General features: G+C 38.9%; 2 protein-coding genes across 2 annotated transcripts; one reads left to right on the forward strand and one right to left on the reverse strand.

Annotated features, from left to right (window-relative positions):
* Window positions 1-3336: 3336 nt before the first annotated feature.
* On the forward strand, window positions 3337-6726 carry LOC116265340 (uncharacterized). The gene is made up of 2 exons (XM_031645895.2): window positions 3337-3515; window positions 5583-6726. Exon 2 carries the CDS (start codon window positions 5602-5604, stop codon window positions 6520-6522), a length of 921 nt encoding a protein of 306 aa, XP_031501755.1. The 5' UTR covers window positions 3337-3515; window positions 5583-5601; the 3' UTR covers window positions 6523-6726.
* A 3843-nt stretch (window positions 6727-10569) lies between these two features.
* Window positions 10570-11404, reverse strand: LOC116265441 (21 kDa protein-like). Its single transcript, XM_031646033.2, has one exon. It carries the CDS (start codon window positions 11247-11249, stop codon window positions 10629-10631), a length of 621 nt encoding a protein of 206 aa, XP_031501893.1. The 5' UTR covers window positions 11250-11404; the 3' UTR covers window positions 10570-10628.
* Window positions 11405-15440: the final 4036 nt, after the last annotated feature.

Raw genomic sequence — 15440 nt, forward strand, 5'->3', positions numbered from 1 at the left:
TTCTTCTGCTTTTGGTATCTTGTAGTGCTGTCCCTAATGTACTGCAGCTGCCTCAAGGGGCATAGTGTTGCTGGTCGGGCTAGGGGCCTGTGGATGGCAGCTCTTTAGTTTGATTTCCGTGGGCGTTATGTTCTTGTGTCTTCTGACACTAAAACAGCTTAGGACCCTAGGAGGCAGGGAGGATGGGGGGCCTTCGAGCGTCGCTTCGGGTAGTGAGATAACACTCTCACTCACCTGAAAATGTACTGCAGCTGTTGTACCGACAAACATTCTTTTGTAGTACAAAGAGTTAGGTGTCTATAATCCAAGGAGGCCTTATGCTTACCAGCTATTTTGGTCAGTCTTCAGTTGGCAGTGTTAAAATAGTGATATTTTCTCTTTCAAGAGTAAGGGTGTGAATGGATTGGATTTCAATTTGATATAACTAGCTATTATCACATCTGACATTTTAATTTTTCTTTGTTTAATAATGGCCTCATCAGAAGGAGGAGAGTCTGATTCTGAATTTATAGATCTTAAATATTAAATTAAAGATCAGAGTGAAACAAAGTTAATTGGAAACCCCTAGTTGGAAGGTTCATGACAAAATGAACTAACTCTGCAGTAACAAGCTGCCCAAAAAAAATCTTTAGCTGGACCTCAACTGGTTATAAATAAGAATGCGAAAGAAAGTTGATAGTCCACAGTGTAGATCAGGCTTAATTGATTAGGACAACGATAGATGCGTGTACATGCAGACTAGGGAAACATATGGGGGTGAAACTCCCCATCGTTATCGTCGACATGGAACTAGACCTGGGTGCCAGGCTGGGCCGAGCCACTGGCGGGTACCAGGTACCCGGCCCGGGCCCAGGTCCAGGCTCGAAAAACCCGGTCTGGCCCGGTATGGGCCTGAAAAAGCCGGCCCAGGTTGGCCCGTTGGGGGGCTCGATTTGGCCGATAACTTTTAAATAATGTTTTTATTAATAATACTATATATTTTATTATTAAAAATATATTATATATTTAAAAAATTTATTTTATATTTTAAAAACTAAATTTTTATTATAACCAAGCCGGGTTGGGCCCGGGCAAGAGTTTTGGACATGCCAGCTTGATGCCGAGGTCTACATGGAACCCGATTCTTGAAGTTTTATTTTGGATTGTATTTTGCTTGTTTAAAAGCAATGACTTATCATTGCATCTAAACTTGAATACTGCTACTTTCATTTATAGATTAGATTTCATAAGTTAGAAGATTGTTCTTAATTAATTTAGAGTCATCTTAAAACTTTTGTGTTGATTCCTTCTTTAAATATATTTCTGGAAATCTGGAAATATATTTCTTTATCATCAAACACAGAAATATATTTCTGGAAATATCTTTCTCAGTCAACAGATACACATCAAAATGAGAATCGGAAAGATTTTTCTCATTCCATTTTTTCAGAAAATTTATTTCCAGAAATATATTTCCAATTTCAGATTTTCAGGCCATCAAACGGGCCCTTGGTGAAAAAAACAATATGGGATAGTATGAAAGTTCACACCTTAGGCTAGGATTATGACCCAAAAACTGACATACATAAAATCTAAGGATCTGCCATGTCAAGCTTGTACTGGCATGACATGAAATCTATAGTTCATCAAACTAAAGATCTTATGTCGATCTTAATATCCATATTTATGATGGTTATTTTACTTCTTTGCATTGAGAAAAAGTCAGATTTAACATCAGTGGGTAGAGGGTCTAATCTTAAGTTCATGGTTCTCAACTCCTAAAGACATCAAATCCGAGGTTATCAAACACCACCTTAAGGATTCAAAAGGCTGATTCTGGTAAGACATGTGGAAGTCATGGTCAAGATTTCATCTAAAAGATTGAAAATCTAATCAAATTTGCCGAAAAGCAAACAGATTATAAAGCCGGCAGCGACTAGTCATTCCAAGATTGAGTTAACTCAGTTTGGCACATATCATATGGGCCTAAACTTTACAATGGATATAGACCTAACACATGAACTCTGTTTGTGGTTCACCTTTGGAAATTTGGGGAAACATATCAGATTTCAGCCAACTCTTCCTTCCAACTGCACTTCATTCTTCACACTTCACATTAAACCCAATAAAGAAAAGGTGTGAAAGAAGGACTTTAACACTAGCGTGGGCAGAAATCAACTTTTCAAATTTAAACCTTTCAAATTAGGCATAGTCACAAATAAAGTTTTGGAGTTTTAAACGGTGATGTCTTTCTCGAATATAATAAACTTGAAAACAACTAGAAAATTGGGTAATTTTTTCAAAATTTAAAAAAGTTAAAAATGAGGGAAAAATAAAATAAGTGAAAAGCTAATAACACAAATATCAAAAGATAAGTAGATTTGCAACAAATAAAAATAGAAAATGAAAAAAAATGTTTGGCATTAAAAAAATGAAAAAAGTGAAAAAATGCATTAAAAAGTGTTTTTTTTAAAATGCGTTTTTTGAGGTTTTTAAACAGCAATTTCATTTATCGTATTTAAAAAAAAAAAGTTTTTTTTTTTGTGACTATGGTATTAGGTGAGCTCTACTGCAGTTAGTGAGACCTGCACACATTACTTTAATGTGATTGAAAGAGAAGGTACTCCAAGTTTTTGCCATAAATGAACCACATTAACTAGTTCCCGATTTAAAAGGCGTGAATCATTCCACCTAACCAAACTGATGGTTAGTTGGAACTCTTGATTATTTTCAGTATTATTAGATAAAATCGATCGATCTGTAACAAATTGACCTTCTGGTTTAATTGAGGTGAATAAGAAGAGTATTTCATCTTAGTGCCCGATTGAGACCCAAAGCTTCCATTCTTCCCCATCACCTGTTTTTTGTACCTTGTTCAATTTACATATTAGTGTTTCACTTTTCGAACATAAACAAAGACTGACTGTGTACCAACTTCCATTTTATCCATTGTGCCAACCCCTCGGTCGGAGGTCGAGACAACAAGTAATATAATACAGAAGATGCACCAGCTTATAAATAAGCATCTAAGTTGGACCTAATTGAATCCGATTTAGTTGGATCTAAACTTGGATGTGATTTCCTGAAACCAGATCTCAGAATGGTTTCTGATTAACACAAGATCCATCGTTCGCATATATTTGGATGGACAGGTTTCGGATTCGGATTTGGATACGAAATTTTGTATAGGAACCGAAAAGATCCGAACTGTTGTTTTGCCTCCCTGGCCCCTGCCTGTGTGTCACACGTGGTCATGAGAGAGAGCTGCGGATGGGTCGGGAGTCGAAGCTAGATCTTGTACCATATCCGGATCCAATCGATATTGTTTCCTGTCGAGATCCGTTTGCTTTGGTGCGGGCTATGGACTTGCTTGTTGGGAATGGGGGCGCCAGAGGGTGAACGTTCTCTCGGCTCCCTCTCTCTCGAAGCTGTGACAGAGGGGCTTCACCGGGCGAGCTCTCTCTCTCTCTCTCTCTCTCTCTCTTTCTCTCTTCATCGACTGCAGGCGGCGACCGGCGACGGCCGGCTGGAAGAAGGTAAGAGCTCTCTTTCTCTCTCGCTCTCTCAACTGGCCGGCTGCAGCACTCTGTTTCGCCGGAAAATAGAGGGCTTTCAAAAGCCTTCTCGTCTCGGCGAGTGTCTCTAATGATTCTTCTCTGTCTCTCTCTCTCTGAGCCGTGGTGATGATTAGTTCTTGTTCTTGATTTTTTTTTTTCCGTAATATCTGAAGACGGGGCGAGGCGTGGTGAGAAAATTACCTCACGACGGCATTTCCCGTTACCCAAGGCTATGAGCCTCTGCCGACCAAGTGAAGAATGCTGTAGTGGATAGATTGATTTTATTGACCAATTGACCTCACTAATTAGACAATTGCGTCACCGATTTCTTGAAAGATGAGATGAGCTAGGTTTTTGCATGGGAACGACAGCGCTTTTCTGAAATTCACCCGCTTTCCGAAAGAGATCGTATTTCAGCATTTTTTGAACTCTGAACCTCTGGTAGAATGTAGGTGGCTTGTAAGAAGCGCTGCATAATTTCTGCATTGTGCATAAAAGCGGGATTACCCAGAAGAACGGGATGGTCTGGGATGTTTATTTTTGTTGAGCATGGTAGGAAAACCTTAGCATATTCTGCCTTCTTTAAGAGTCAGTTCGTGCAGTTATGTGAATTTGTTTCTTTGCGTGATGAAACAATGGTAATATGATTCCGTTTTTAGCTTGTCCTCCATCCCTTATGAGTCAGTTCGTTCTATTATGTCAATTTGTTTCTTTCTGCTGTCTCCCAATGCTTAGATGATCCGGTATTAAGCTTATCCTGCCTTTTTTATGAGTCATTTCGTACAATTATGTGAATTTTCTCCTTTGTGCTTTCAAAGTTTCAAAAATTGCTGGTATTTCAAATTTGTAGATAGATCTTAAATTTTGAAGTGCTTGTGCAATAGCTCATGTATTTCATGGCGATGTCTATAAGAACCTTCCTGATAAGAACCTTCTAATTCTCTTTTGGGGTAATATTTGCTTAGTATGCTGCTGGGGAAGTGATTTTTAAAATGGTTATTGTTTTAGAATCAAAACCTTGATTCTAATTGTGATCTTGTTGAAACTTGGATCCTATCTTCTTTAGTTAATTGTGGATTGGGTGCATAAGCAGAAATGTGGTGATCTTTAGGTTTCCTTTATTTTGATCATGGGTGCTGTTTTTTCACATTTATGGATGTTGTCATTTAATGTTACTTATTTGAGCTGCATAGTTGGGGGTTCTGGAACTTGAGCGATCAACTTAGGGAAGTATATCTTTTAATTTTTGTTATATAGAAAGTTGGTAATGCCGACTCACCCGTGTAGATCCATCTTGAAGGATTTGAATGGGTTACCTAGAAATTGATGTTTGATGAGTATGTTGAATTGCTTTAGTGAATTGCATTAGTGACCCTTATTTTATGCATGGAGCAAACAACACCGTGTACTTATAGAAAAATAAATACTAGGTTGAAGATGAAAAAATGTATTCCTAAAGAAACGGCCCTTCATTTTTCAAGGAGAAAAAAGTAAAAATGCATAGATAGCAGTTCTCTTTTCCCTTTTAAAATAGTAATGTAGGTTTTATAAGTGCAGGAGCATTCTTGTGGGGTTTCATTCATTTCATACCGATTTGCTTGTTTCAGATGCTATCTGCATGGCAAGAGGGTAGTAGGCTAGTAGCAGCCACTTGGTCCACTAACTCTAACCATATTGTCCATGTGGCTTTTGTAAGAGGCTACTTGGAGTTCTATCCCTCGTATAAGTTAATGTTGAGTATTTTCCCTCCTTTGGATCTCGGCTGTTCTGGTCTTAACGCTTTTTAACTCCTTTGGATGTCCTGTGCCTCTTAAGCTATTTGCGCATGGGACTTGGCCATGAAGACCTTTTGTGCACGTTAATTCTGTTTGCTTCTTTGGGTTCTCTCTACATACATGCACGCACACTGACTTTTCCTTTTGGTTTGAAGAAAAATCAAAACATATTTTGGAGGCAGTCTTAAGTAATGTAATGAGTTACTAATGCATAAAGGCAAGGGTTTTTCTTCATCTGCGGTTTCTAATGATTTTTTTTTTCTTTAAATAGGATTCTGCAGTAGGTTTTGATGAATGGCTTTTCTTCATCCAGAAGCAGCACTGGTATCGGTGCAGCTCTTTCCTATTGTGTACAGCAGGTACGCAGATATGACTATCACCACTATCTCTGCTTGCTACAACTCCCCCCTTCCATGCGCAAAGCAGGATTTGCTCTACGTGCTTTCAATGTTGAAACTGCCAAAGCCATGGATGCAAAGTCCGACCCTAAGCTTGGACTCATGCGTCTGCTCTGGTGGCAAGAAGCTGTTGACAAGATCTTTGCCAAGAAGGTCATTGAGCATCCAGTTGCCCAGGCTCTATCATCTTTAACTGCTGAACTTAAAATAAGCAAGACTTGGCTTAAGCGATCTGTGGAAGCTCGGATAGCTGATGCTAAGAGGGAGGAGCATGACATTCCAAAGGCCATTGAAGACCTTGAGAAGTATGCAGAGGACACAGCGTCAACACTACTGTATTCAACTCTTGAGGCAGGTGGGATTCGGTCTGCTGCTGCTGATCATGCTGCATCACACATCGGAAAGGCTAGTGGCCTGCTATTACTGCTTAGGTCACTCCCACATCATGCATCCTCTGGTCGCAACATTCCATACATACCAATTGACTTGGCTGCGAAGCATGGGTTGTTGATACAGGAAGCTGGCAAATTGCTGGTTGACGTACGGCCAAGCAGGGGGCTGGAGGAAGCAGTCTATGAGATGGCATCTGTAGCGAGCCTTCATTTAAACAAGGCTAGACAGTTGGCTGCAACTGTGCCCAAGGAGGCTATCCCAGTCCTTTTACCTGCTTTTCCTGCTGAGATCTTAATGCGTTCGCTACATCGGAGGCATTTTAATGTGTTTGATCCAGGGTTAAGTAGAGGTATCTTAGGCATTTCTCCGTTATGGTTTCAATTGAAATTGAAATGGTATGCACTGCGAGGGCAGTACTGAGCACGGAGTTTCGAACTTCCGATGGCTTGTCACTCATAATTTTTGTGGGTTGACTAGTAATAAGTTTTTGTGGGTTCACTAACAAAAATGTTTTGTGCTTTTCTTCTGAACTCACACGCTTATGATTCCTCATTCTGTTGTCCAATACGCCATTTTTGTAGACCCATTATGATTTTCTGTCGCTTCTGCAGCTCTTCCCTATTATAGTTGCTTTTCTTTCTCCTTTTCTGGCTTACTTATTCCTTCAAGGTTTCTTTGAATCTTGACCAAACTGCAGCTTTGTAACTGAGAGGCATTTTTTCATAAGGTAACACTTAGTGATGCAACAAGGATCATCAAAATGATTTTGCAAGGGAAATTTTCAAAGAAACACCTGAAGTTTGTTAGTAATAAAAAAAACCAATTTTTCTATATTGTTAACAATATACCTTAAAACAAAATGAACTATATGAAAACTGTTCATAATTAAAAACATTTACATTATTTTGTCTGATTAGTGCTAAGTTAGTGATAACATAAGGTTTAATCTTTGGAACATTATCTTGATGAATGGTGCGAAACTTCGGTCTGTTTTGCATAACTTAAAACAGTTAGGTCTTTGTGTTTTTGTTCATAGTCAAATTTAAAACTGTATTTTCAAAAATTTCCCTTTAAGTAAGATAGGGTGTGGTTAGGTTGGCCTTTATCAGGTTCTGACAACATGTGTGGACGTTGACCATTGAGCCTTTGTTCTTTATTTGCAACTCAAGGTCCATAAGCCCAAACCTTAGCGAGGTAGACAAGAGCTTTTATTGGCCGTCACAGTGATTGTTCCCTAACTGGATGGGTTGAGGCTTTTTTGATGGTGATGGTGCTAGGTAATGTGTTGGTCTCCTTATTGCTTTCGTGTTTTTTTGGTTTAGTTGCAAGTGCTAAGAGGGAAATGTGAAGGTTGCCAAGTTGAAAACCCTAGATTAAATCCCAATACCTTCCTGTTGTTCCTGAGCTTTTTCATGGTATTGTCCTCCTAAAAGTTTGATGGTTCGAGACTCCCCCTTGTCTTAAAAAAAATGAAGCACTATGATTTGGTTGGTGAAACATGTATCCTGAGTTTTAATGTGGGAAGGCCATTACCTTGGAAGGGAAAGATTGATGCAGTTTTGGTCTACTCGTTGAAAGGTGAATTTGTTATATATTCATTTATTTGGTCCAAGTCAGAATCTACTTTTTCTGACTGCTTTTTATTGGGCAGTATTTTTGGGAAGTCATACTGAAGAATGGACTTCCCATACTTCAGTTGTATTTTTCTTTTATTATAGAAATGTTTTAGGCTCATATTTTCTTGGTCATTGAGAATTGGCCTCTTTGACAGGCCACACTGACCAATTATCAGAGGCCTGGGGTTAAGGCTTTATATAGTTTTGAGAAGTACGAAATCCTGTAATTTTCTTTCTTTTTAAAGTGAAAAACGTGTGTGCTTTCACGAGAAAAAAGATAGTATTGTAATTTCATCCAAACCAAGCTACTGTTTTCTTTTAACCTCAAGTGATAATGGTAAATCTAGACCTTGTTTGAATAGTTCATTACAAGAAACTACATGACCGTTCTGACCTTTTACAGATCATAGTTTAAAAGTGAGACTGAAAAAGAAAATCTATTTTCACATCGGCTGGATCACGGGATAATGGTTGTGAAATCGCTCATCCTTTTGACTAGATGGTAATTTGTAGTTTGCAGTCGGTGCTGTAATCTTTATCCAAGTTTCTATTAGATAGTTGAAGCACTTCCCCTAACGTATGTTCAAATGGAATTTGACTAAGACTGATAAAGACAAATCCATCTGGTTTTAAAGTAAGCTCAACAATTGTCTGCCAATTTTCACGTGGCCCTTTTACTGTTGATGTAGAACAAATTCTTGCCGTTAACCAGAAACAACAGGAAGAAACGCCACAGCCTTGCTTGCAGAGGCAAAGCCGGAAAATTCTATGTTCAATGCGCTTTAACAATTTCAAGGGAATCATGAATCAACTTTAAAAAATATTCACTTTTTTTTTTCTTTCTTTTTTTGAGGAAGACTGGGACATGATCCCAAATGAGCATTCACGTGCCGAACCAAGCCAAACAATGAGTTGTTCTGTTGGATTACAGAAGTAAATTTTAGAGAGAGCACCGATAAGCAGGGTTGAGATATGAGAGGGAGAGAGAGGGGGTGGGAAGATTATGCAGGATTCTTCTCTGTCTCTACTGTACGTGCCAAGCTCGGATGCAGAAAAAATAGTTAATGCGTGAGGAGAGGCTCTCATCCTTTCATCTATATGTGGACAGTACAAGTTCCCAACTGCGAATCTGCAAGCAGAGAAGCTCATGTGGGCTATGGCACAAGAAACAAAGTTTTTTTTTTTTTTGCCTTTTCTTATTAGCATCCAAATATTCTCAACCTTTTTTCTATTTTACATCTACAGCTCCCATCCTCTGATATACATTTTGAGAGGCAACACTTTGAGAAATCTTTGAGTAAACATTGTTTCAACCTTACAAATGAACACGAGAAGCGACTCAAGTGTATTGAATCCCCATAAACTTCCACTTCCAGGCCTACCATTATCAGTCTGCACCTGCTTTACCAACAGGAAAAATGAACAGGCAGAAGAAGTATGGCCATCAACGTGCTCATCGTCCTTGTGTCCCAGTATATCCATATGCAAACAATTCTTTGTTTACTGCAGTAAAAGCTGGTGGGTCCGTTGGTGGTGACATCATACTGTAGCCCATGTAGAGTCCCTCAATGAATTGCCAATGCCGATGGAGAATGATTCTTTCGTTTCCTGTCCTCAACCTTATTTGTCGTACTTAATGCAGTCTTAACTAAATTCTAATGAACGATTGTGGTTCGTCCTCGTCGATTTCTTGAATGTTCGAACTTTTGATTCTTTTTTTTTTCAGTAACAAAAATAAGTGATTTTTCTTTCATTTTAGAACATGTAAAGGCCTTTCTCCGTTTCTGCAAAATTATAAATAGAGAATGGATTCCAATGATTGGGAAATGTCCATTACAAAGTGGACTATGAATAATCAATTCATATGATCTGACTTGATTGAAGCAATACCAAACATGCAGGACAGGGGATTAAGGGACCCCTTTTCTTGGTGCCGACACTCAATTTTTCTTGCATTTTCACAAGAGAATAAAACCATCTTCTGAATCTTGAATTTCTTACCAGTTTATGCCAAGAGATACAACCCTCCTGGAGTTTTAAACTATTGATTTCATTTATCTCGGACGTCTTCATTTCGTAATTTGGCGTTGCATTTTTACAGGGCCAGCAGTTTCCATGAAACAACCAATGTAAAGACATTGTCAAAGAGATGCGCACCTTCAGCGCTCGTGTTACCAATGCCGAGTTTATAAGATGGTTTTGTCATTTTTTTACTTTACTGAACTGAATTGCGACCTGTCTTCTAATCTTTCTAGCCAATCAAAGATCGTAGACAGTCTTCACTGAACATCTTACCTTTGAATTGTTAATCTAAATTAGAAACCGAACAAGGGACTCTACAGATCATTTGCTCTGGTAATCATATATGCTAAACAACATTCTTCTCAGAACCTCTAGATGCCACCCTCATTTTCCCCCTTTTTGGAAGAAAACTTCACATAGAGGCAAAAGAACTAATGGAACAAGCCGAGAGGCCATTGCCGAAGCTATTAGCGAAGCAGTTTGGATATCATCAAAGCCTTTTAAACACTAAACAAAAATTCACGCATCACAGAAATATCTATCCGCTTTATGTACCAACGATTTCTGAAGTTTAATCTTTATTTAGTTTTTGGGAGAAATGCCCGTGGCGGTTATCAATTTTCAAAACTACTGGTGTGTCCAGCGACTCACCAAACATTGCTGTGGTTGTTTGCAGGAATCAGAGAACCAGAGAGAGGTATTTCCTAAATTGAGAACTTTGGTGCCATGGCCGACACCATACACCCAAGAGGTATGATTTCATGCAGTTCCAAGTTCATGCAGTTTAGAAAGTGCAGCAGTTAAACAGGGGAAAAAGGGAAACAGAAGATTAAACATTGTATAACACCATTTAATTATAGAAATAACAGAGCACAAACTCTTCTGTATCTAGTGAACCTGATTTTTTGTGATGTTAGTAGCGTAGGTGTTAAAGATTGCCAAGGAATTGCTGGTCAGCCTCTCGAGCTTCCTCATCATCCTCCTAATAGTAAACTTCAATCTGCCATCGACGCCATCGAAGCCGTCGGCGCAGGTATCTTCGTCGGTGAGCGCCGCACTCATCCAAGTCTGGATGTTGCCGACATGGAACATCACGTCACCCCTGCTAATGATCCTCAACTCCCTCATGGAGTTCTCGATCTGATAAACAGAGTCAGCAAGAATCTCTATACAGTCTTTCAAAGCGCCCTGTCCTCTTCCATTCCAGGTGGTCGTCGACATGCTTGAGATCGTCCCCAAGGTTCTGTTCACATGGAACAGGCTCACGGCAAAGGAGACGTGGGACAACCTATGTTGGTTGCGGTTGATGTTGGTAGCGAAAACTTGCAGGGACTTGAAGCAGAGTCTTGGATACAGGGTCACTCTGCAGGCGGCTATGATGTAATCTGTACATCTATGGCAGATTGGAGTTCCGGCCATGGCGGATGCTCCATGACCAATCACTGGATTTCCGGCATTGAAAATGATGGTGATCAAAACTACCAGTATAAACCTGGAGAGGGAACTCATTCTTCTTCTTCCTCTTCCTTGTTTCTTCCTTCTGTACCGGCCAGTAGGAAGAGGGGAGAGTACTATATAGGTATAGGTACTGTTCAAAAGTAGCTGGCTTGGAGTTTTCTACCTTTCTAACGCGACCACAGGGGAAAATAATTAAAATGCGTATCCATTGGGGGAAGAAGACCACTGTGCCATTATGTTGATGATTTTTAGGTGGGGTATGGCGTTTTGTACGTGGGGGTAAAGAAGTTCAGCCATTGATCCACTTTCGCGCAGAATCTGGTAAATGGCCATAGATCTTTGAAGGATAATATGGGAAGACGACTCCAACAACCAGGATTCAATGGGAAACTATCACGATGTAGTTTATTACTATTATTTATGCTCATTATGATCTTGCTTGTAATGGAGAAAGCCCATTATTTGACAATTAAATGCCGTAATAAATATGTATTAGTTTCATTTTATTTGAAAACTATGCTTGCACAAAATGGCACGCTCTCCTGCTTTGTTTTTTCTCATTTAAATACAGAGCTAAGTAAAAGACCCAATAATAGGAATGCCATTTGCAACTTACATATAAAGATCTTAAGGATAAGGATATCCTACCGGTCTAGATGCATGAAGATTTCAACTTAAAAGCTTAATTGGTTTCTTTCTTTTTCCTTTTAGTTTTGGACTTACAATCTCCATTGAGATTGACCCAGTTTACCCTGTTTGTTTTATGTTTTAAGGTACGTCAAATGGGCAATAGCTTTTACATTTTTTTTTGACCTTTTGTTTTATGACGATGGTAGAGAAAATGTGAAGGGTGCTGAATTGAAGGTTTTAATAAAAACTCTATGATTTTTGTTGACCGAGCTCTTTGTCTTTTATCGTTAGGTTGATGGCTAAATTCTCACTATAAAAAGCCAAATGTGAGTGAATGATGATTTTAGTTATCTAGAGTCACTAACCATCTAACCAAGGTTGTTTATCTAAAGCAAAGCAGATGGATGATTGAGAAAAAAATAAAAAAAATGTGAATTAATATTAGATGCAAAGATGTCTATCACTTTTGTTTCATTGTTGTTCTCTTAACTGTCTATCATGTTGGATCACAAGACATTGGATAAATGGTTGAGTGACTTCGTAAAACTAGAATTATCATATTATATATATATATATATAACGCCAGAGAGAGAGAGAGATCATTGATTCGTTCTAAGAGCTTTACTAGAGAGAGAGATGGTGACATTTCAGATATGCATCCAACCGACATATATTGGTCACTAATTTCGGCGAACAAGTCCTCCCCCACTTTTCCATTCAAACTTTTATCTAAAAAGAAACATTTAATCTGCTTGCCACATAAGGAAGTATAATTTCCTATGAAGACGATTCAGCTGCTCCCACCTCCCAAAATGCCTTTCATGATACCATGCTTCTTCTTGCCGAATCTTCACATGAATCATTAAATCTTCTAAACAAATGAAATCTCTCATACTCAACTACTTCATGTCCAAATCTGGGCTCACGGTATCTTGTTCCAACTTAAGAACTAAGAGAAAAAAAAGTTGATTTAAACCCAAGAAAGGAAACTATCAGGATATGGTATATATTGGCCACACAGAGTTATGTCAAATTTGATTTTCTACATATTTAGACGATTCTAATCCATACCATCTACGTCGCATCTGGTTCTAATTAGGAAAACTTAAAGGCCCATTTGTGGGCCTCGACTTGGGCCAGATGGCTTTGAATCATGTCAGTTCCTGAGAAGGCAAACATCAGCACAAGTGATCTGTGGGTCTGTTGCATGATTCGCATTGAACTCTTTTGTTATTGGGTAGTGGTAAAAGCATCAAAATCAACTCTACTTCAAGAAAAAGAAAGGCATCTATATCTTTAGCAACTTGTCTTTTATCTTTACTTATCTTCTATCTTTACATATGTTACATATGAAGAGTCGTGTTTAACAATGGCACCATGACGTCCCACAGATAGAGCCCACACTACATAGACCTACTAGACAAAATAAATTAGTTGTTTATGCAGGAAAGGAAAACATTTCGTGATGAGCAAAATTGCCTTGGAGTCAACTAGAAAAATAATAAATGATGATGATAGATGAGGTGGTCACTAATAAGCAGCGAAGGGTGTTACATCATGATCGATTCCCTTGATCACATCTTATTTTCTTTTTTACATTGTCTCTGTAAGGTTGGAGGAGTAGTTATATGCACCCGGTGCACAACCCCCAGTGCATGACAGGTGTCCTTCTAGCCCATTTATTGGGGCTACATGTCAATTGTCATGTACATGGACCCGCACTGTGTACAAGTCCACAAACTTGTGCATATATCCAGCTTCCAATAAGTTGGATTTTTAAAAACAGGCAACTCCTCAAGTCCATTCGTGGCTGTGGTTTGGATGAATGAAATCCTGTAAAGGAGAGTGATAACCATGAGATCCAGTAAAGATACTACCAAAAGTTGCAAAAGTCGAGTGTTTTGGAGGGATAATCTTAACTTGGTGGATGTGTTTGCCTGTTAATCACTCTAAGCAGTGGTGGAGAAATTCCTGGATAAGGGGTTCTTTAAATTTTATATTTTTAAGGGCACTTATATGTAAAAAAGTGAAAACTAATGAACTTCTTACGTATACATAAAGTAGATTCTATAGGCTGGTGTTGACAATTGCTCGCAGCAGCCATAATGTGGCTCCGCCACCGACTCTAAGTTTAGTAGGTCTATGAAAATTAGAACATTTGAAGTGTATGTTTCAAAATGGAGTGAAAAGGTTGGCTTCGAAGTTGGAATAAAGGAAGGCCTAGATTTAGCCATCAAGGTAGATATAGGCGTGTATGTGAGCCTAGACATGCAGGACATGAATTCACCTGATGATTAAAGGTACTCATGATTTTGATACAATTCAATATCTAATTCGAATCTAAATTAAGTAATTAGATTTAATAAAAAAGTTCAATGTGATTAGGAATCTGGATGGGAGTACGTAGTATTGCATAGACTTTTTCTTACTGAGTTCAATGCTTATTCAAATTTTCATGGTTTTTTTTTTTTCAATACAGTTTCATGTAAACATTCGTATGCAGCATTAGATATGAAAACATTTGTATCCAGTCCAAGTCTACATGTAGTTGCTAGCAAGAGATGTTCCCCACAAATTACTGTTCGTTTAGTCATTCATTTTCATTGATATTTGTTTTCTGTCTGATGAGTAAGCTGGGTTAGACAGGACAGCTTTTATGCCATATAGATGTATGTAAACTCCTGAGCTCTTGAGTATTTTGAGTCAGACACCTTACTAGCTCAGGTGGGTCAGACAAGTCCCATGTAGGTGATTGAGTGACTCATACTGATGACATTATCATTGGTATGAAAATAAACTCTCAAATCTGCACATGCCATACATCTGTTTTATGCTATCACAATTAATAGGCATTCTTCACGAAAAATTGCATATCATAATGAATCAAGTTTCGTTGGGATCCAACACTTATCCCATTTTCTTGGGTTGAATATATAGGCAAACAGATCCTTAACAATTTTGCTTCGAGTTGACAGTGGTAGATCCAGGAATTCCTGGCTAAGGGCACAGTATGGCGAACCTGGGTCCAGTCGGGGCAGCTAATATGGCTGCAGCCAGGGACCAAGTCTATTTTGCATTTAAAATGCATGAGCGAACAGCCCACACAGGCCTATATGTATATAGTTCTGCCGCTGCTTCTAGAGGTGCATCACAGTTGTTCTGTTGACCCAATTCTTCAAATCTGGAAGATCTTGAGACTTGAACTCAAACCCCCCTAAGGTAAGAGTGGGTGCCTTGCTAGAGTCTGCCGGGCTCTTGGGCCTTGGCCGGGACCCGAGTTCAAATCGGGCTGGGCTCCCATATTTGGAATAAACAAGCTTGTCTGATCATAGACGTTTGTCCACAAATGCTAAACCTGCAGCTTCGATGGTGAATGAATGTTGCATTAGTTTTTCGATAGCTACAATGCTTAGCTTCAAAAAGATACAGGCCTTCTAATGGCAGATAATCACCAGGTAATGGAAACTGGTTAGGCGAATATCTACCAGATAATTAATGATCTTAAGGGCATGCCTTCAGCATCCAGCTCTTGATTTTGATCTTCCACTTGAATGTCCAGAGTCCTACGCTTAGCCGGGTGGATGAAGCACTTGTTGGCAATAAGTTCCGGAT

The sequence above is a fragment of the Nymphaea colorata genome, chromosome 12 (assembly GCF_008831285.2).
Source record: "Nymphaea colorata isolate Beijing-Zhang1983 chromosome 12, ASM883128v2, whole genome shotgun sequence".
NCBI classification, from domain to species: domain Eukaryota; kingdom Viridiplantae; phylum Streptophyta; class Magnoliopsida; order Nymphaeales; family Nymphaeaceae; genus Nymphaea; species Nymphaea colorata.